Source organism: Nematolebias whitei, chromosome 3 (assembly GCF_014905685.2).
Source record: "Nematolebias whitei isolate Nwh7 chromosome 3, NemWhi1, whole genome shotgun sequence".
In the NCBI taxonomy this organism is placed as follows: domain Eukaryota; kingdom Metazoa; phylum Chordata; class Actinopteri; order Cyprinodontiformes; family Rivulidae; genus Nematolebias; species Nematolebias whitei.
The window spans coordinates 21,768,880-21,791,830 of record NC_056500.1 but is presented as its reverse complement, the minus strand read 5'-3'; the positions used below and the strand labels follow the sequence as shown (position 1 = coordinate 21,791,830).

The window sequence follows — 22,951 nt, the reverse complement described above, 5'->3', positions numbered from 1 at the left end:
TCTCTCTCTCTCTCTCTCTCTCTCTCTCTCTCTCTCTCTCTCTCTCTTTTTTTTTTTTTTTTCTGCTGGACAGCATCCACCAAAACAGATGGTCCAGAGTCAATAAGGTTGCTATTAACTGTCTGCAACCAGCGCCCCCGACCCTCCCCTCACCACCTCTAATCCACCACCCACCCTCAACTCTGATCCAGAGCAGAGAAAAGCACATTTAAATTAGTAGGGAGGAGGATTCCTTCAACGTGTTGATGAATACATGTGTAGACTGGTTTAGAGAAGATGAAAATGATGCATCATCCAGCATCGTAAACATTTTGTCTAAGTATTAATATATTTTTATAAGCATCAATATTTTTTCTGTTTAGACTATATGCTATTTCTTGACCACAGTTTTTCTCTTTTGTTTTGTTTGTTTCAACTTTGGGATCTCCTGCCACGACTGTGACTGTCTGCTTCGTCATCTCTGTGCCACACCCTACTGAGAAGGAGGACAACCACCTGACCTTGATGCTCAGTCCATCCTCTCTGTTACCCATGGATGCTTCAGTTGAACTTGCTTTTGAGCATCTATTACTAACAATGATTGCCTTTTTTTTGTAAAGGAGTTATCTTTCAAAAATTTTTATCTAATACAAATAGCTTTTTTCTTTTTTGTTAGAAAAAAATTCTAATTAAAACCAAATAACTTAGTTACTGCTTCCAACTTGTTTTTTTTTTAAACTCTGGTATTTGTTTTGTCTAGTAGTAAAATTGTGCATTTCACATGAAAAGAACAATCTAAGAAATAGGAGATGCTCAGGAAGGAGGAGAGTAGTGGTGCTGATGCAAGAACAGTCTTCCCACCTTGTGGTGGCACAGTGAACTGTAGCTGCCTGAATGCATGAGCAATGTGGGGGGGGGGGGGGGGGGGGCGGCGGGGAGGGGGGGGGGGGGGGGGGGGGGGCGTGATGCAGGAAGGGATGGAGAGAGGGAGGGGAGCCAGAAGGAGCAATACTCGAAGAGAGAGAGAGAGAAAAAAGAGAGCAAAAGGGAGGAGAGTTTAAACTAAGTGCTATGTTTTGGGACAGGCTAATCTGCTAGCGAGCAGTGTGAGGATCGGAGCGTTTTGTGTAAGCCAGTGTGCGGGGGACAGATAAGGGAGCCAGCCAGCCCGCCAGCCTGACCCACCGACCCACTGACTGCCTGTTTTTAATGTGCTGACTCTGGGGAGATTTTAAAAGACAGCAGCGTATTGACTCCTCAGACGTGTGCGGAGACCCCGGGCACAAACGCCTCCACTAAACAGCCACAGCCAGCAGAAGAGCATCAGCAGAAAGAGAGAGCGAGCGAGAGAGAGAGAGAGAGAGAGCAGATTAAAGAAAAGAAATCAGAGGACTGAAAAATCACCGCTCCAAAATCAGAAATAAAGAGGATTTTTTTTTATTTTTTATTCTCCTCCTTTTTTCAGTTGATTTTTTTTATTTTTTTTTATTTTCCTGTGTTCCTGGGACAGAGTGACTGGTTCCCCAATCACAGAAACTGAAGAGAGTCTAAATATTAAAGGACAGAACAAAACAAAAAAAAAAAAAAAACATTTCGTCGAATCTGAACATGTTCGAAATAAGCCGAACACTCAACGCTGCTTTGTTGAGCAATGAGGTAAAGACACTTGCATTTGCTTTGTATTTGTGTCCACGTCTCGCCTGTGTCTGTCTGCTGCCGACCATTCTGTCATTTGTATCGTTGTATGACCATGTGTGTGCGTTTGTGTTTGTGTGTGTGCCTACACCTCTATGCTCACACCCAGAAGACAGGGGATGATTGATAACAGCAGCTTGTTATTTCCACAGCACTCTAGTTGGTACAAAAAAGGGACTGCTATGTTTCTGACACTCATTCTGTCTTGTAATCATAAATGGAGAGCCAGTGCAGACTTTCGACCCCCTCCTATTGTAATGAAATCGAGGCAGCCATAAAGCCCATTAAACACAGGTTTGCTGCGAAATTGCACATGTGGGGCTAAAACTGTGTACCTTCATGTGCACGGACAGTGTAAGTGTGAGTGTGTTGCATGTTCACACATGGCGTTTGTGTGAGCAACGTGTTCGTGTAAACCCGTCTCTCTTCAAGTTTTCTCCCCTTCACTCCCTTTTCTGTCCTTTACCATTCCCACTGTCCTTCCTATACCTGCTGTTATCGGCTCTCCTTCCCTTTTCTGACACCCCCCTCCCTCCCTTTTTCTATCCTCCCCCCACACCTCCCATCTCTCCTCCCCCTCTCCTCCCGTGTCTTTGTATGAGCGTGTGTGTTCTGTGAGCAGCATCTCAAGATGATGGCGAGGTACGGGCAGCTCTCGGGACTAGCAGCCAGTGGCGTGGGCTCCGTCCCCGAGACACACTCGCCGCTATTTCCCAGGGATCTCCTGTCATCGCCTGCCCAGATGGGCTACAGGTCACCCTTGGTAAGAGGCAAGATAGAGCAATATACCTCCACCTCTTTAACAAATACAGACAAGCATAAAAAAGAAAAGTGTTGTGGTAGGTAGTCTGGTTGGAAATTGCTTTGTGTGTTTTAAAGAAAAGAGGATAAAAAGAGAGCAATTCAATTTGTGGGATTCTGTCTGTATTCTCGGCGGATAGTATTAGTAAATATTTACAATGTTGCGTTTGTTCGATTATGGCCGCCTACTCTGTCTTTAGCCTCTGCCAGTCATATTATTATCAAGGGAATTTGAGGTGTTTGTGTGTGCATGCATGCATGGGTGAGCATCTGAGCGGGTACGAGCTTCTGTGGATTTGCGTGAATTCTGTGGCACCCGGAGTATTCCGAGTTTAATTTTGTGCTTAGACGTTGAATAAAATTGCCTAACAATTTCACAGATACGCGAGAGCTGTGCATTTCAGTTGTAAAACTTGTCTTTGAAAATAACCTAAAGGAAAGTTCAGTCAGTTCAATCCAAATCACTACAATGGACTTAGAGAAAACAGCACGTCTGTAGACATACATTTTCCACCAGAGTCAACATTACTCTGCAATTTACAAATTTATATAATAAAGATTATTTGAGGGAAAGGGGACCCAGAAGGGAAAAGCAGGAATGAGGAAAACCTTAAGCATTTAGGCAGAAAGCGTTGTAAGAAAATCCCTCACTTGCCGCATAAAAGCGACATGAAGCTGTGGGTGTCTAATCTGCTGTGGGCTCTTCGCTGGTTCGGCTCCCCTTCAAACTGGCTCAGATCCACACCCCGGAGCCTCCCTGAAGCCTTCATAACCGACTGTCATGCTGCTGACTGCACCCAGGGGTTTCCATCAAGTTTATGTAAATTCATGGGAAGAGATTAAGTAGTGGGATATATCTGTGAGGAGCTGAGCTGAAAAAATACATATTCCCCCTCTCTTTTTGCTTTTAATTTTTGCACACGTTCAAAGCCATCTGTACATTGGTTTCCCGGCATTTTACAAAACCTGACGTATTTGCTGTTCCGCTTTTTGTTTAGACAGTTATCAGCTGTTTGCATAAAGATGCTGGATCTAATCAGCTGAACTAATCAGCTGGATTTGAGGCATAAATGCACTTGACATGTCAACATAGTTTATGTTTTTGTGCCTTAATAGGAGGAATTTTGTAGAAATAAGTGTCATTTGTATAGTGGAGCATGAAGATGAGACATTTGTTTCATTTTACTTTACGTTAGGGTAAAAGCAATCGACAGATTTGGCATCTTTAAAGGAAAATAATCAAACGTATTGATGAAAATAATTTAAACAATACTTAATTTCTGATCAAAAGATGTTGATTGTGTGTGCGCATGTGTGTGTGTTTGTGTGTGTGATTACCCTGGTTAAAAAAGACCATCGTTAAAGTGATTAATGGTGCCTTCATTAGGCCCAGCGAGATCATTTGCATACATTAGAGAAATGTGCTGGAAGATTCTGGTTGTTTTAGCGTGCAAAGGTTCAAAAACAAGATTGCTTTTTTTTTTTTTTTTTTTTTTTAAGCTGGTGCTACGAAAAGGAAATAATAGTGGCAGGTAAATTTTTGTTGCATATTAATGATAAAGATGGTTAATTAAAACAAAAAATCTGTGATGAAAATGAAGATTAAAAAATTTAAGAAAAGGGGCTTCATTTATATTCATTGCACAATTTAAAAAAATATGTTTTATTCTCCAACAAACTGCATATTTGCAGTGTAGTTTACGCTTACTTGATTGTGACTGCATTCATCCATCCATTATCTTTTACCCGCTTTTTACATTTTGAATCACGGGGGTCGCCGGTGCCCATGTCCAGCAATCACTGTGCGAGGGGCGGGGTACACCCTGGACAGGTCGCAAGTCCATCACAGGGACACATAGAGACAAACGAGACAAACAACCATTCACTCTCTCACTCACACCTAGGGACAATTTAGAGTTACCAATCAGTCTAACATGCATGTTTTTGGTCTGTGGGAGGAAACCGGAGTACCTGGAGAAAACCGTGACTGCATTCATTTTGTGAAAAAAAAAAAAAATGTTTGTGCAGTTTGCTCTGTGTCTGTGACTGAGTGTGCATGTTCTCGATTGTGCGTCCTTTGGTTAAAGCTTGCGAGGCAGCGACGTTTAAAACAGCATTCAAAAAATTAATTTCCTGAGCGATGAGAACAGAAGCAGACGGTTAATGAAATTCAAACGAATATTCTCGAGTTTCAGTTTGATCACGATGTCCATCTCAGACGAAGAGGGGGACATTTGTAGATAGCACACTAACAGAAATTGAATTCCTAACAATTCTGGGTTTCCTGGCGTAGAGATCCAATTTCCAAAAATGCACATCTACTAACACTTTCTGAGCATCATGCTTCAGAGCTGAATGTCGCTAATTTGGAGAAGGCTGCACTGATTACCCACTGCAGGCAGCTGCCGTTCTCTATGTGACACTGGGCTTTGTTTGACAACTGCAATCTTTTCTGTTTCCACATTTAACAAAGGGAGAGAGGCTGCATTTTAAACCTGCCTGAAGTCATTTATAATCCTTACAAATTGCAACAAAAACTAGAAAGGGAAAAGGGGTGGATGGTGGCATAGGAGATGGCAAATATGTCACCACGGAGTATAGGCAGCCAGCAGATAGTTAGAGGTCATCTCTATTTCATAACAATAATTAGCTCCTTCCATCTGCCGCTCACTGCATTTCTCTGTGCCTTGATTGCCGTGTTGTCTATATCCAGGAAATTAGTTCATTTATGCTCTGCAACCCTGCTGTCACCGAGGCGCAAACAGGTGCAGCAGACTGAAGGACGACGCCGAATGAGAAAGAGACGCTCGCGGAATGGAGCGACGCAGAAATGTGCAAATTGCAGGATCAGGAATGATAATCACGCCACAAGTACAATAGCGGCTGATTAACACGCGACTGAGAGGGGAAAAAACAAACGTGGCTTTCTTATAATGTTCTGAACCTGTTAGGCGATCGGCTGTAAATTTTAAATGAGCAATAAGGCCGATTTTTGTTTTAGAAAATATGACTGCAAATAAAGAAAAAGAGGTGATGATTTCTCTCTTGACAAGTGCAGATTTAAAAGCGGTTTGATGCAGCAAAACCCTTTTAGCTGTAAGGATATATAATTTTTAACAATGCGGCCTATAGCACATTACTCACTAGAGTGGAGCGAGTTAAGACCCCTCTGCTGCACTGAATTTATATTCTGCACCACATGAACATGGACCGTGCAGCTTGTGCATCGTGTCATGTTTACGGCTGATCTGAGCACATGTGGTGTGTCAGTTACGAGGAACACTATAAGGAGGGAGCTTGAAGGGTTCGCATTTGTTGTTGGAAGAGGAGTGTGTCAGTGCGTTTGGGTGTGTGTGTTGGCCACCAGTGCTGCAGGGAGGGCCTGGTGATCAGCAGCTGAGCCTGTGTCCCGCTGGGAGCCATCACTGCAGAATGAAGCAGGTGTCTGAAAGCTCATGCACCCCCACACACAACACACACACATACACACACCTTTTCTCACAGCTATATACCATAAACACAAACACTGCTAGCTAAGTAGAGTTTTTCTCCTTTTGGCCATTTTCACACTCTGTCTTTGTCTTTTTGTTGTTTGTACAATTTACCACATCTGCAAGATCCTTTTTGTGCATTGCATGACTTTGCAGCAATATTAATTAACCAGTTATTCCCCATTGATTATACACTACAATACAAATTATGATACATTTATCAACGACATCGACAGGAAGTAAAAACAAGCTCCTAATGCGATCCATACTAACACTCAGCATAAGCTAATTTTCCCGCACAAGTAACTCCCATCAAACCTTGTCACTTGAATAATTTCACATTTGGGTTTTCTCAGTAAACTGTGAGAACCACTATATGTATTCCTACATTGACTTGTAAACACAGCTTCAACAAAGTGTTAAAGACTCCTAAACGATCTCTGAGTGAATATAAAAAAAATACTAGAAATGTATGATCTGGGGCTGCGGTAGCTCGGTGGTCAGTGCCACGGTCTTGTAATCCTGAGGTTGCGGGTTTGAAACCAGCTTGCGTCATCTGGTGTAAAACAAATTGCCAAATCTTTCATGCGAGTTCGCTCGCTGTGGTGACCCCTGAACAAGGAGCAGCTGAAAGAAACTGATTGACTAAAAACATAAAACTGTAAATAAAAAAGTCACACCCACCACTTAAAGCTAAATGATTCAGTCTCATATTATTCCCACACTAATTGACAGCTTTTTAATGCACACATTAACATCACTAAATTGTAATTATCACAAGTTATGGAGTGGATTATATTTCCACAGTGGGCTTGTAAATTGTTGAAGGGATTGGTTTCCAAAATGTTCTTTTTACTTTTCAGCGGGTTGAAATAAATCTTACTTCCTGCTATTCAGCTGACTTTTCTAAAGAATCACAGGGTTGCCCTTTCTCTTGGAAATTCCAACATTTATTTTCAGAGCGTAATCTGTCGTCTGTCCAGAGCAATGCTCTCGCATTCAGTTGCAGTTGTTTTATCTGGCTTAAGAAGGATAAATACAAAGAGAATAAGAAAACAGACTTGTCTAAAGAGCAAAATAAAGGACTGTATTTGCAAATCTGTTCTGATATTTTGTTATCTGCAGAATAATGAGAGAAAACAAAATTTGTTCCTTGACTGTTTGGCAGGTTCGCTACATCTAATTACAGATACCCATGTTGCTTGCTAAAATAAATGTTTGAGTCATGTATTAGATCCGCCAGCTTTACCAAATTAATTATAAAACCGACAGCGATATCAAAACAGTGTGGATATATGTCAACCTTTCAAACCATAACAAAAGAGGTATTAGCCTGCGCGAGCCCTTCACTGACCTGTCTCCATCTGTGATAATCTCACTCAGATGACTTCAGCTCATAACTCTTTCACACTAGACAAAAAAAAAAACAATTGATAATGCAAGCACAATTTTCTGACAAAAAGAACATGAAGTGCTCTTATTCCCCTTCATAAAAGACGCCCATTTTGTCGGTGAGAACCTTTGACCAAACAACAAATATGCTCCTGTCATTTTAAAAGCAGTCGCATGAGGAAATGTGCCCTATTGTTCGCAGCTCGCTGTAGATTCTGGGATTCTGACGATACTGCCAATAGGTGAGGGATTGTGTCTGGCTTGTTGATGAACAACACTGTTTTGTCTCCTCTAAGAAATGATGGTTTCAGAGCTGCTTCGTTTTCATTGATTTGCTAATTGCCGGGGATGAGGAAAAATATCCGCTGTCATCATGAATAAATGATGAAAGGGTGACTTGTGCATTAGTGTAAAGAAAAAGTTATTGTTGTAGTTTCTGCTCCTCACTCCTGGTTCTTCTTGAAGATTCCAGAGATTAACCTTGTGTGTACATTAGATGAGAAAGTAAATGAAATATAAAAATGCTGTTGTTGTTTATAGCTCTTGCCTGGCAAATTTAATCAAGATTTATTGGGGAAAAGCAAAAACATAAGTAAAAGGTTAATAATTTCTTTACAACAGGGCTTCTCAAACTTTTTGGGTTCAGGGACCCCTTACAGCAGAGAAAAAGTTTCAGGGACCCCCCTCACAACCATCCATCCATCCATTTTCTTTACCCGCTTCTTCCATTTTGGGTCACGGGCCCCTCATAACCCTCATGTTTATTTAATAACTTCCTTCAATTTGTCTCTTTAATGCAATGGAAATATGTGTGTAACATAAATACTTAAGACTAGTTCTTTAATAGGGTTAATACAATTTTTATACTTTTAAACATGGGGTATTTTTCATTCAAGACACACTTAATTACCTTTTTTTTTTTCAACTTTCAAAAATTACAGTTTTGAAAAAAATACCAGTATCAAAAACCACTTTAAAACTTTACCTATTCACATAATGAACATAATAAATATATGACTACTTCTTCAAATGAATGCAGAAAACTCTTTACATAAAAGTGAACAGAATCATAACAGCATTAGTCATACCAAGTAACGGCTTAATTTGTAAAACGATCGATGCCAGAACAGAAATAGTGGATTGGTGGGTGGGGTTCTCGGGGTCCTCCCCCAGAAAATTTTGAATAAAGTAGATGCAAGTTCCTGTATTTTGGTATATTTTAATGGGTTGTTAAACATCTACATGCTTTTGTTTTTTTTTTTTTGTTTGTTTTTTTTGCGGACCCCCAAGCACCAGCTCACAGACCCCAATGGGTCCGGGGACCCCAGTTTGAGAACCATTGCTCTACCAAACCTAACCATTAACATTGTTTTTGGCCAATCATTCAACTCTAGTAGTATTAAACATAATCTAACAGACAGAATTTAACCAAAAAACATGAATTTAAAGTGAGCAAATTAACAAAACTTACTAATATAAAAATGTATGTTCCTTTTCAGAAAATCACAATAGCTTGTATTGTTTTTATGAAATATGGATTTCCTTGGATCTTTGTGACATGAAGTCCTATTTGCAGTGGAAACTACTTCTAGAATGTGTTTTATAATGACTTTTTTACTCTTCAATCAGCGGAAAGTCTCAACAACACACAAAAAAAACTGAATCATGTCTCGAAGCATGTAGGCATTTAAACCCTCTGAGTTGTCCCCACCCCCACCCTCCACCCACCTTCTGCTGCATTACACACTTGGTTTTCTTCAAGCATGAAGTGACATTTTCAGAGATGGATTTGTCCAGTGTGGGTATAGTTTTTAGTCCACGGTACCAATGGCCAGCCTCCTAAAAGACTCTGGATGTGACTAATTTCTCAAAGGTTATTCCTTATCAAAAGCCACGGTGCCGTCATTTAAACAGATTTCATAGCGAGATTTTTGATGAGGTTTAAAACACCGTGACAGATAAAAGGCCTTACGTGTTCCATTTTTTTTTCTTCCTTGCTTTAGGTCTGAGCAGCAGACTGTGTAAGGAGAAAAACGGGGATTGTTTCTGCAAATTAAAAAAACTGGTGATGAGGAAAATAAATAATGTAAATGAAAGGTTAGATAGTGAGCAGCAGCCGCAGTTGGAAAGCTTTATGTACTTTGTGTGTGTGTGTGTGTGTGTGGGGGGGGGGGGGGTTATAAATGGGGGAATTGTGATTAAAGTCTGCACCAGATGGACCACAGCAGTTGCTCTGTGTGCCTGGATGTACCCCGACCGGGATCAAACGTGAAACGGACTGCCTTCCTCGCAGCCCCGAGCCCACGAGTAAACCCCCATGATCCTCTGACCCACCGTGCTGCAGCGTGGCCTTGGCTTCATCTGACACCCGATTCAGACATACATTTAGAATACTAAACAGTTTGCTGTTCTGGTCGTCACACACATCTCTCACTCCGAATATAATATTTTTGGATGCCTTTTTAATAAAAATGCATTTTTTTATTTTTATAATAGCACGACTGAACTTTATGATCATTGAGAGACCCCCTGAAGTTGAATGTCAGCCCATGCGGTGGAACGCTCTGTCATCCAAATGGACACTAATCCACCAGAATCCTGTTGAGAATACATGCTCAGTGCCAGAACACATGCCAGTCCTAACAGTGAATGCCTTACTAAGCCTTCCTGGGCTCAAACCTTCCCTGTTTGAGTTACACTGAGCTATAACTTAAAAAATCTGAAAGACCATGACTATTTTCTCCAAAACTATTTATTTTTAAAGCCAATATAAGGAATTTATTTCCCACTAATGTGAAAATGTCTAAATAAAAATCTAATCTCAAAACATAAAAATGGATATGCACAGTGAGTGTTTGTGTCAGAGCAGTTCATCCACAATGTGGCTGAATGGGTTTCAGCTTTCAAACAGCCCCCGATCACATCTGTGCAGTCGGCATAACTCCTGCCTCAGCTAACGGATTTGAGTTAAAGTTGAAGAAAGTGGCTGTGACAAATGCGGCAGACCCATGTTCTGAGATCAGCATGAAGAATTCACTTTGGATCTGAAGAGTTTCCAGCAAAGAGTGTGACACAGGCAGGGGTTAAGCTGACTGTGCATCATGCCCGCTGCCACTGAGGAAAAAGGATGTAGAGAGAAGGCTCCAGCTAGACAAGCTGGGCTTTTTTTTTTTTACCAAATACAAGTCCTAAAATAGTTTATGTGAAACATGTCATTCATATGTCTGTTAGTTTTGGTTTATAAGATGTCAGCCAAATTTAGGATGTAGCTTTCAGGTTCTCCAAAGTACAATGTCAACATTTTTCTCATTCAGCCCCAGAAACAATTATTTCAAAGCACTAGCTCAATCCATCCAATCATCCATCCATCCATCCATCCGTCCATCCATCCATCCATCCAGCATCTTTAACCGCTTCTTCATTTTTCGGGTCTCTGGGGTCACAGGTTTCCATGTCCAGCCATCACTGTGTGAGAGGCGGGGGACACACTGTACAGGTCTCCAGTCCATCACAGGGACACATAGAGACAAACGAGACAAACAACCATTCACTCTCTCACTCACACCTAGGTACAATTTAGAGTTACCAATCAGCCTAACATGAAAAAATAAAACTCATGCATGCACAGAGAGAACATGCAAACTCCACCCAGAACATCAAAGTTCATGCTCAATAATCCAGGTAAAAGTCCAACAATGCTCAGTTAGGTTAGCTGGACGGTTTCTTGTTGTGATGAGACATTTTGTTGTTCATCCAAAGGGTTTCATCAGTCTGAGGAGCCACAAACAAACTGAGTCCCACAAGCAGCACACTGCCATAGTGGATAAAAAAAAAAACAACAGTTTGTTGGTGATTAAAAACACACAGAAAGGCCCCCAGGTTGGGATTTGAACTGGGGCGACCTGCTCTCTGAGAGGCAGCAGCTCCATCAACTGCGCCACCGTGCTGCCACTAGCTCAATCTCCCCAATTATAATGGGACTGTCAGTACCAGTAATCATGATGACATAACAACCCCCACCCCTTTTGTGCCACCTCTTTAGTTTGCTTGTCAGTGGGATTTCTCTTAACTTTATCATCTGAAAAACCATCACAATAAAATACCAGAACTGTGTTGAAAAACATTTTTTGTATGAAAAGGATTAGGCCTGTCACAATAAATAATAAATCAATTAATTACATGATAAATGAAAACTATCAACCTCGTTTTCATTCATCGGCTCTATTGTCTCATCGTGTCTCTCTCTTTCTACTACTAAGCTGAAAAGCTAAGCTACGAACTAAGCTAACAGGCCGACCTCAGGAAAATCCTCCGTCTTGTCGAAGTTCCAAAATTCACAGTTGGAACCCGTGTCTTCATGTAAAAAGTTGTTGGTTTTTTTTCTGCAAAAATAAGCAGAGAACTTGTTTACTGATGTTATTTATTAAAGCTTTGTGTGAAAAATGCTATGCAAAAGAGCTCAAATCACACCGAGCATCCACCGTTTTGAGAACCAAAGAGAAACAGCCCATGTCACGTCAAGGGGCCTCCCTCCCATTTTTCTTAAAGAGACATGCTGCTCGCTCCCTTACTATCCATCCTTCAGTTCAAACGGTCTTATACTGACATCTGGTGGTCGAAATAATGTACTACATGCAAAAACAAATTAACAAACATTTCTTCTTAAATTTGACAATAAGTACTAATTATTGTCAAATTTCAAACAATATTATCAGTTATCACAATAATTTCTGAGACAATTTATCGCCCAATAAAATGTGTTATCATGACAGGCCTAATAAGGATGTGATTTGGAGTTTTAATGTGAGAAATGTGGCTGAGTTCATTTACCAGCAAACTGGTTTATGTTTTATGTTATATGTTTTTGTAAAATTTGTAAATTCAAAATTCAGTCTTTAGCTTTTTACCCATATAGGCCCATCTCTCTCATATAAACCCTTCACTCTGAGTGGTTTTAAGCTGGACAATCTTCCTGAAACGATTTAACATCAACCAATCTCTGTGTCTTCGACTAGCTATAGACATTGTCCTTTCAGGAGTTGCTTTCATTACAAATAACAAAATCCGCCCTGCTTTTAAGCAGAAATCAAGAATGTGCAGCAGCAAAGCAGGAGCTTCATGTAACCCTGATCATAAAACTTTACAAAACATCCACTTTACTTGAGCTCGTTCTAAAAGTCAGTTGAGTCCAACGAGCTCTTGTTGCACTGAGGAAGCTTCATACGATGATGTGGACGGTTGTTTGGTGTTACTGCTGGATGTGACACGGCCGAGGGACACAGACACGTTAAAAGACTGCGACTGTCATTTGCTGATTGTTACCAGCAGTGGGTGGACACCTGCCAGCAGAAGGGCAGTCATCAGTCTGAGTAGCTCAGCAAGATGCTACTTCCGCCAGAACTTCAATAGAGTAACTAAATCCATCCGTCAAGGACAAATCAAAAGAAGCACAAGTAAAGCATCGCAGAGGAGAAATTGTGGCACTAATAAATGTGTAAAAAGCTGTTTTGATGGCTGCTGGAAATTATGTGTTATATATGTTGATAAGCATCGTGTTGTTCTCCTCAGATGCGTATGTTGAAAAGCTGTTTTGTTCCCGGTGAATATTTTGGTGCCACACTGTGATAATTCTGTTTCACGATGTGTTTTCCGTCTCGTCCCTGTTTGCATTAATTCAATCCGAATCTGACGTGCGATTGCAAAGACAAGTTTTCCTGCTAAATCAGAAAGTTTGTGCTCCCTTGTTAATAATGGAGGTATTTATTTCCAGCACCGTGGTAACACCTCAGCTGGCATCTTCACTTTTCCTCCTTTTAAATAGAAGCCTTATTATGCAGAGTGAAATACAAGACAGGTGTTGAAACACCGCATGTGACAGTTAACAAGACTCAAACAGAGAGCACCCACAATTATCACTGTGTGCACTCTGCATTTTTAAACCAAGCGTGCTGCACTGTGCATGCTATTCTTTACCTTTTCCTTCACACTTGTTATGTACTGCTCATAAACAACACCGCATCTACAGCTCGAAGCTTTAAATTCAGTATCAACAAACGAATTTGTCAGGAAGTGGATAGATGTGTCACAATGCATTAAGACGAACAGCAAATAATCTTTTAAAGTCTACAACCAGGAGGTTTAAGGAAGCTGAGGGTTGAGAGGAGTTCAATACACATAGTCATTTTATTACTTTTAGGAAGTTCGAAGCAAGAGTTCAACTTGAAGGCTCCATCTTTGCAGCACTTAGCGTCAGAGCATGGCTGCTAAAAAATTAAATCTGCTTTTGACTGTGTGATTAGTATATTGCATATTTGTGTGTGTGTTTGTGTAGTTTGCAATAATTATGTGTGTGTGTTTAATGGATACAGGCCAGAGCCAATAAGTGAAATGGGGTTCCACACTGCTGATTGTGCATTTGGCCCTCCTCGGTTAAAGCCACAAAAGCTTTTTAACTTATAAAGTTGTGCTGGAGAAAAAAGAAATTATAATCTATCTTGTCAAATGACTTTTTAGCATCAGTCACCATCCTAAAAGCCAAGTAGCAAAAGCAATAAAAGCTATGAATTATTATTTTTTATAATTGCAATGTCTAACAAAAAATGAAAATGGAAACTAAAATTGTAGCTGTTTTAATCATTAACTCTAATTAATGATCATGATCAGGCTAATGTTTAATATGCTGAGCTGTTTTACATTACTAGTGTTTAGTGTATATCTTAGATCCATATATACAGTAGACCCTCGCTACTTCACTGTTAGTTTATCGCGGACTCACTCTATCGCGGTTTTTCAAAATAAAATTGGGAGTGACACACAATTGGCTGATTGATGGATGAGCCGTACGATTGGCATGGAATTTTTATTTAAAATAAATTATTTAAAATTATTTAGCACCTGCTGCATATTTGTGCAGCCCATACTACATACTACTACTTTCTGCTGATCAGCTGATCTGCGTGCAGAGAGGAGAAGTGGGCGTGGCAAATAGCACTTGCAGGTGGCTGAGAGTAACAGAGGCAGAGAAAGGAAAATCATAACATTATGTGCTCTTTTAGAGCATTTAGAAACATTGTTTGTGCAAGCGTGTGGGAAGGGTTAAAACGCCTTTATATAATAAACTACTACTTACTACTTGTACTACTATTCCTACTTCACGGTTTTTCACTTATCTCGGGGCTTCAGGGTACGGATCCCCTGTGATAAACGAGGGACTACTCTACTGCTTCTTTTTATACTCTATATTTTTGCTACTTTTGAGTATAACTGAGACCTTGAGTACACAATTTTGTTCCACCTCATGTACCACATGAGATGCGAATGACAATAAAGAACCTTGATAAGAAAGACCAAATCCACCCTGCAACATCACTGACTTGAGCTGTGAAGTATCTCAGCATAGATGTCTTTACTTAAGCAGTTAAAGCATACACAATAAAATAATGCACAGTGTGTATCGAAGCAATAATATCATATTTGTGTCATAGCTACATATACTTCATACACAACATGGTAGTAAAACTGATTGTGTTTATAGCTATTTACTGCGTAGAAGCAATCATTGTTGCTGTTTTCTAAGATCATCATCTCGTGGAGCAATTTAGTGAAATAGCACGCCATGCAAGACAACTGTGAGAGACTGTTTTCACTTTCAGATCACATTCTCATTTAGAGAAAAAGGTTATTTGGATCGTAATGAGGGGAGAGAAAACAACCTCCGAACTCTTTCCGTTATGAGATGCAAGAAACAATCATCCACTTTACTCCACTGTGAAGGGAGAGCGCACAAAGAAACAAAAAAGACCAAATAAAAAAAGTGTCTGATGTGATTTGTGAGTAAGTTAGTGTTCGGTTCTTTACTGTAGGGACTTAACAAAAACATCACCGATAAAAACATGAATTGCCGCATATTAAAGGCTGCGGCATGGAGAGTGACTTTTCTTGGGTCCAACCCAAAGCATTTATTAAACTAAAAGGTCAACGCAGGAGGATAAAAGATAGATAGAAGACTGGGGGGTTGTTGCTTGAACCATTCAGCTGCAAATTTTGCTTCTGCTCTGGAGAAAAAGATAAAGAAGCACGGCAAAAGAAAAGAGACAAAGGACACATTTTTATTTTATTCCATTTTTATTGTGTTTCATTTTGTGTTACTTTATTTTGTTACATACCGTGCTTGTAGACTGCAAGTGCCAGCATTTTTTTTATATATATGAAACAATAGCAAGCTTGTTCAGCCTCCTTCCCCTGTGTGTATGAGTGTGTAAGTCTGAGTGCCTGTGTGTGTGTGTGTGTGTCTACTACTTGGTTCTAAATCAGAGTGTAGCAGAGATTCTCATTAGTATGTCAGGCGCATGGTTTCCACTAGGCTAGCTAGCTAGCGGTAGCTAACCAGACAGGTGGAGAGGTCAGAGAGGAAGCAGAGAGTCTGGGGAGCTGTTGTTCGTTGCTGCCTTTTTGTCAGCCCAAGCATCTGATTTTCTTTTTTCTTCCTTTTATTCTTTGTGTTCAGTCAGGAGATCATTAGTGCATGGTCAAAGTTTTAATGTATAATATATGTATGTTTAATCTGTGTGCAGATTACTTGAGCTGATAGAGGACATCTTTTAGCCTCCATATACAGACACACATATTTTATATTTAAAATAACTTTGCTCTAAAACATCACCATCAGGTAAAAGGTATTTTACAGAATTTCATGTGAGTAGAGCTGCAGGAATTTTTTTAATCTTGTTTAATACTTTTGACATGTATCATGATGATGACCGCGCGACAAATACAGGTATATCCCTATGATATTAATATTATGTGGAATACCTGTAGTGCTTAGACTCCAATAAATCATAAGTCATTATAGTCTTCAATGCATTCACTTTTAGCATTCTCTTAACAAAAAGAAGTTTATTTAAGTATACTACAAGTATATACTTATTTTACACTAAAAATTATGACGTGTATTTGAAGTTTACTTTTTATAAACTTTATTTGATATACTTAAAAATAGTATGAAAATGTCCCTATTTAGTCCAAACAAGCATTAAATCCATATACTTCAAGTACACTACAAGTATGGTGTGTAGTATACTTGATGTACTTATACTTAACTTAAAGTATACTTGCAAAAATAAACTTCAAATGTATTACTTTTTGTTAAGGATTTGGCCAAGAAGACAGACACAGCATATTTAGAAGTGTTGCTGTTTGAGATGCTAAGTGCTGTGATAACTGTTGGTTTAATTACAAGATATCGCCCACCTCTAAAAACCTCTCAAACCTATCAAACCTATTTTACAATAAAATAAAAATCCTATGTGTTTCTGACATTGGGCAGCCCAAATTTCCAAGGTTGCTGTTAATTATTTTAAAAAGTATTTCAATTCAATTTAATTCAGTTTATTTATATAGCACCAAGTCACAACAGAAGTCATCTCAGGACATTGAACAGAAATATTAATATACAGTACATAAAAAGTCAATTAGTAAAAGTTACTTGTCTCAGGCAACCAGCAGATTGTGTTGAATCTTCACGTCGTAATCTCCCATCCTGAGTAAGCACATTGGCAACAGTGTTTTTAACAGGAACAAACCTCCAGCAGAACAACAACAAAAAAACACATGTCAAGGAGCGAAATAATTACATATACAAACAGGAAGAGAAGTAAAGACAGCAGCAGAGTGAAGAAATGTGGTCAGTTTGTTCTACAGCAGTCTAAGCCTATAGCAGCATAACTCAGGGATAGCCCAGGAAACCCAAGCTCGTCCTAACTATAGGATTTATCAAAAAGGAAAGACTTATGCCTAATCTTAAAACTGGACAATGTGTCTGCTTCATGGACTGAAACTGGAAGTTGGTTCCACAAGAGAGGAGCCTGATAACTGAAAGTTCGGTCTTCTGATTCTACTTTTGGAAACTCTGGGAACTTCAAGTAAACCTGCAGTCTGAGAATGAAGTGCACTGTTAGTAAAGTATGGAACAATAAGATCTGTAACATAAGATGGAGCTAGGTTGTTGAGAGCTTTGTAGGTCGAAGTAAGATTTTGAATTATATTCTGAATTTGACAGGGAGCCAATGAACAGAAGCTAAAACTGGAGAGATATGATCTCTCCTATAACTCCAGTTAAAACTCTGGCAGCAGCATTTTGGATCAACTGAAGACTTTTAAAAGAATTTTCTGTACACCCAGATAATAAACCATTACAATAGTCCAGTCTAGACGTGACAAGTGCTTGAACCAGTTTTTCTGCATCATTTTTGGACAAAATGTTTCTAATCTTAGTGATATTACGCAGGTGGGGGAAAAGCAGTCCTGGTAACTTTTTTTAATGTGGGATTTAAGACATATCCTGGTCAAAAATAACACCAAGGTTTTAACATTAGAACTATATGCCAAATTAATGCCATCCAGAAAAAGTGAAAGACTACAAAATGTATTAAGAATCTCAGGTCCATCTCGGTCTTGTCTGAGCTTAAAAGCAGAAATGTAAGGCTCATCCAGATTTTTATGTCTTTAAGTCATGCTTGTAGTCTAAGTAACTGATTGGATTCATTGGGTTTCAAGGATATCATCAGCATAACAATGAAAATGTATCTCATGCTGTTTAATAACTTTACCTAACGGAAGCATAAAGTAAGGAATATTGGTCCAAGCACTGAACCCTTGGGTTAGCCAGTAAAAGTGGCTTTTCTGATTTCCATTTTGGACGAAAAAAACTCAGGAACAACGACTCAAAAGAATTATAACTAATAATTGGTTTAGCATTAATCAATAATCCTGACTGAAAGATGTAGCAGTTTCTCCTCCACCTTGACCTGTTGTTCTAGGAACAAGAAAATTTAAATAAGTAGCAGAAGTGGATTAATTTAAACTATCAAAATCCTCCAGTTGTAGCCAGGTTTCTGAAAGACAGAATAAATAAATAAATTAAAATAATAAATTAATTATTTAAGAACCTGCTCTAAATGTTTAAACTCAAAAACGGATCACATCTTTATTTTTGAAGCTCTGTAGAGGCTGATTTTTTTATTTGTTTGTTTGTTCTTGTTTTGTTTTTTTAACCTTGGTTTCATTTTTATTTTTTTTATTTTTTTTAATGCTTCATGCTTCTTTTGCTTATAAATATACTACTAACTCAACGAAACTCGAATACCAATAAATGCCAGCTTGTTTTACCTCACAACTGAGACTTCCCTAAAACTGTGCTTACCTGCCAACAGTCTCTAAGTGAACAGAAACATTTTTTTATTAGAATTAAATTTAAAGTCATGATGTTTTGATGCGAGTTTGTTCTAAATGAGGATTTGTGTTTATGCCTGCAGCATGAAATGTTTGTATCCGACTGTGAAGCAGTGTTTGAGTGGATTTGGAGAATATGAGGTTAATCGTGCAGTATAAGGATTAAAGTGACATGTTTTTGCAGTGAATTCTGGATATAGGTGTGTGTAAATATGTAAAAGTTCAGCTGAGTACATTTGCCTGCCAGGTAACTGTGTTCAAAAGAGGCAAGAGCTCCCTCTTCTTGTCTGCCTGAGATAAAGTCCTGGAGGAAAACTTGAATTGTTGCTGGAAAATAATAATAAAAAAATAGAGTTTTCTTGGTAATTAAACAGACTTTGTTTTTATTATTATGATTCATTACATCAATAGAATGGTTACTAATAATTCTTATATCACAGGTTCTGCTCTTGTGTTTCTTATAATTTTACACTGAGGAACATCTTTAAACAAGTTAAAGCAAGTTGGTGGTGCAAAACTTGGATCAGTCCTTTAGGGGGAAATTTGGGGGAAGTTTAAAGTAAAACCAAGTAGTGCTGTCAATTTTCCAGCCCAGTTTATGCTCTTTTTAAGCCCTCACACTCCTGCATAGTAGCTAAAATGCAGACACTTTTCCCAGTCAATAACAAAGAAGGGACTTGGAGGCACATCAATTAGATGCCTAACACATCATGATCTCATGCACATTTATTACACATGGATAATTATATGCATAAACAAATATACAATCGTTTTAACTGCTCTGCGCCTGTTTGACTTCCCACATGATGCGTCTCCACGATGGACCACAAGCAGCCAGGCTCACTCTCATCCAGGAGTGCCCCGCCCCGTCCGCGCCTCCTCAGCCAATCAGAAACCTCCAGGTGACTGGACATTAATCCAGGCTTATTTAAGGGAGGTGAGGTAGAAGGGGTGTTAGTTCAGAACCTTTTCCTTTAAGAATTCGTATTGAGTTTTTTTTTTTTTGTTGTGTTTTTGCATGGGAGGCGGCTGCAGGGGTTTCTACACACACACATTTAACTCACTTTACTCACCCCCATCTCCACCCCATACACCCACACACACACCTTTCTGTCACAACAACACCACCTCCTCGTCTCATTCATCCACTTCAGCAGTCTCAAGACTCGCTTCACCGGCTTTAGTTTTTTGAGTTTGTCGGCTGGCATCCTTACAGGTGAATGGTCATGGTGAGTAGGCGACACTAAGCAGCAGCTTGCTTTTCTACCTGCTTGTCTCTTATTGTGCCTCAGCTTTATAGTCACACAACCGTACAAACCGCTGTCTTTAGTGCTTAAAAAACAAAGCTGTTTCTAAATAGTTCATTATAACTTAGGCCTATAGGCAGGACCTTGAACAAGTGTTTTGCCTATATGCAATTTGATTATTTGGCTGGATTATTGCTATTTTAAACTGAATCCTTTGTTTCTTTAAGTTGTGTGTGTATAAGGGTGAGGGACAGTGAGTTCTAGTGTGTATACTCGTGTACTGTACAGAGGATTTACTATGCTCTCTATAATAGCTAATTTATATACACTGTGCTGCGCAGGCATCTTATTATCATAACGCCCTGAGGCTGCAATCACTCCGCGCTGCTCTGCTCACTCAAACACGCAGACTTCAGCTGCGATTGATTGCCTTGCTGGGATTCAGAAAGCCTTTTCTCTGCCAAAGCAGCCAGAGGTTGGCGTGTGCCGAGGAGAGCTGGGAGCCAGCCGGAGAGCGAAGGTGTGAGGGAGGGGAGGAGATGACGGGCAGCACAAACCTGCCAATCACAGAGAGCTGTTCGAGTGTAAGGGGAGGGCTCTGACCTTCCAGCTGAGCAGGGGACTGGGCGGGAGGTTGAGAGGAGCAGGGAGGGAGGGAGGGAGGGAGAGTCTTGCTGCAGCCCAGCACTCTCCTCCAGACTCATCATTCTCCTCACAGCATCTGTGGAGGAAGGCAATGTCTGCTCCGCACATGTCTTAACTAAGATCCTGGAAGAGACGAGAGGGGAAGCAGAGTCCGAGGGAGACACAAAGAGTAAGGAGACAGCGCCGGAGAAGACTGAGGCAAGGGAGTTAAGAGTAGGAGGGTTTCTTTTCTCGGGCGTTGGTGTAGTTGTTGAGGAGAGAGGGGACGTGAGACAACGGCTGGCATCTCCCAAATGGAGTGGAATGGGTTTAAGATGGTAAGAAAGGCTACAGGCGGCCTGACACCACACTTTATTTTCACTATTCTGCAGCAGCTTGACGTGCTTGTAGTATATCGTCACCCACCATAAGCATGTGTTATACTCTTGTTGTACAGCCAGTACAGTGTTATAAGTCAACTATTTCCTCATGCAGAATGTTAAGTTCCTTTTTGCAGGAATGAAGGTTTCACTGGGGTTGGGGGTGTTAGACTGAAGATTTGAGGGCTGAATAAGCAATGGAAGAAGACAGTGTGGAGGCAGAAGTCGAGGAGAAAAGAAAGGGATGAGTTAAACAGAGGAACAACACCCATTTTATGATAAAGCTAGGTATGTGAGTCCCACCCCCCTTTCTCTGCCTTTGCACAGCTCTGCAGTGAGGAATCTACCTGCCTGTACTGCAGCAGAGGTAGACTGCACATCCTTAGTGCTGAATGAATTTGGACATGCTATAGAAAGTAAATAGTATTGAATGTAAGTTATGTGAGTAGAAATCTTACGAGCATGGCCCTTAGCGTACACTGAGCGTGTTTACCCATGTGGTCTACAAGTGAAGGAATTAGTGATTCCTATTCTGCGTTCTCTTTTTCTCTAGTCTTTTGTCTTTTACTGATGTGTTGAAGTGTGTCAGCACGAGAGCTGTGATCATGATCCATCCAAGTTCCGCTTTTCTCACCACTCTGATACTCACTATTACATTCATCCATCACATGCACGCAACAAAGTAAGAGTTACTAATAAAACCAGCAGCCATTTTATCCTCCTGTCACTATCACCTGTCATACAGAGTAAGACCTTCATGTTTAATAATTTGTTCCGTTCTTAAGAGTCTGATTAAGGATTTTTGCATTTTAAATGAATCCATCTGTTTTTTTGTTTGTTTGTTTGTTTGTTTTTTTACCATTTGCTGACTTATTTTTGCGTTTCCATAAACATTTGTTAGCAAATGCATGTTGTAAAGTGTGCAGACTATTTTTAGTTAAATTGCCATCAAAATGCTAACAAAAATGAAGACAGTTCCTCTCCAGGGACATGGCTGCTGGCTCTTTCTGTATTCTCAGACACAGGGAGTTTCAGTCTTCTGTCAAAAGAGGTGTAAAAACCTAACAGGAATATAACTAACGGCGTACAAAGGAAGGGGTGACTAGAAAAGATTGATATGTGCATATGCCATTAGTAAGAATGTGCAGTGTTTGGAAGAAATGGATATACACGCGGAGTGGAAGAGTGAGTCAGAAAAGTTAAATGTTGGTCAATGTTGAACGTGTATGTTATGTATGCAAGTGCATATGTACACACATATATACATATATATACATACACACACACACACACAGATTAGCCCTATTACCCTGAGGCAGAACACCTTGTGCTCCAAGGTTACACATCAATGCTAACAGGGTGGAGTGTGTTAGTAATGTATTAGTTGCTGTGCATAATCTACGTGCCAAGTGGTTTAAACGTAACAGAACATTAAAGAAACATGAGATAAGAGCACAGTAAGTGTGAAGCTCTAAACTAAGTATTAATTTGAAAAAAAAAAAGAAGGTAATTTTGACAAAGAAGAAATAATGTCTGATAAGCTAATGTGAAAGTAAAAGTCACAGCACAATACAGAAGCTTTTATACTGAAAAATAACAGCACATTTGGTATGTCACTTATTGGTTTTGTGTGGTTTTATTTGAGCATGCTTGTCTCAAATACAGATTGATGTTGTTTACTAGAAGCTGATTAAACACAAAAGTTGCACAGTGTGGAAACCATAGAAATGCATGTTTATGCTGTGGAGCAGGTAACTCTTAACTGAGAACAGGCTAGAAAGGCAGACACAATCCTGGCTGGGGGATTTTCTGCGTGGAGTTTGCATGTTCTCTCTGTGCATGTGTGGGTTTTCTCCGAGTACTCCGGTTTCCTCCCACAGACCAAAAACATGCATGTTAGGCTGATTGGTAACTCTAAATTGTCTCTAGGTGTGAGTGAGAGAGTGAATGGTTGTTTGTCTCATTTGTCTCTGTGTCCCCTGAGATGGACTGGAGACCTGTCCAGGGTGTCCCCCGCCTCTCGCACAGTGACTTCTGAATATGGGCACCAGTGACCCCTGAGACCCAAAAAGGAAGAAGCGGGCAAAGTGGATGGCTAGATGGCTGGATGGCT

General features: G+C 39.9%; 1 protein-coding gene across 6 annotated transcripts in view; it reads left to right on the top strand.

Moving 5' to 3' along the window:
• The first annotated feature begins 1,073 nt into the window (after window positions 1-1,073).
• The window catches only part of elavl4 (ELAV like neuron-specific RNA binding protein 4), a 93,915-nt gene continuing 72,037 nt past the window's right edge, over window positions 1,074-22,951 (top strand). For 4 of the 6 annotated variants that reach the window (XM_037698104.1, XM_037698101.1, XM_037698102.1 and 1 more), the window contains exon 1: window positions 2,301-2,437. In XM_037698104.1, the coding sequence (XP_037554032.1) occupies window positions 2,306-2,437 (132 nt within the window). In that variant the 5' untranslated portion in view covers window positions 2,301-2,305. Of the gene's footprint in view, window positions 1,636-2,300; window positions 2,438-20,545; window positions 20,797-22,951 lie in introns of those variants that run through there. The other 2 variants (XM_037698105.1, XM_037698106.1) reach the window with 2 other exon arrangements.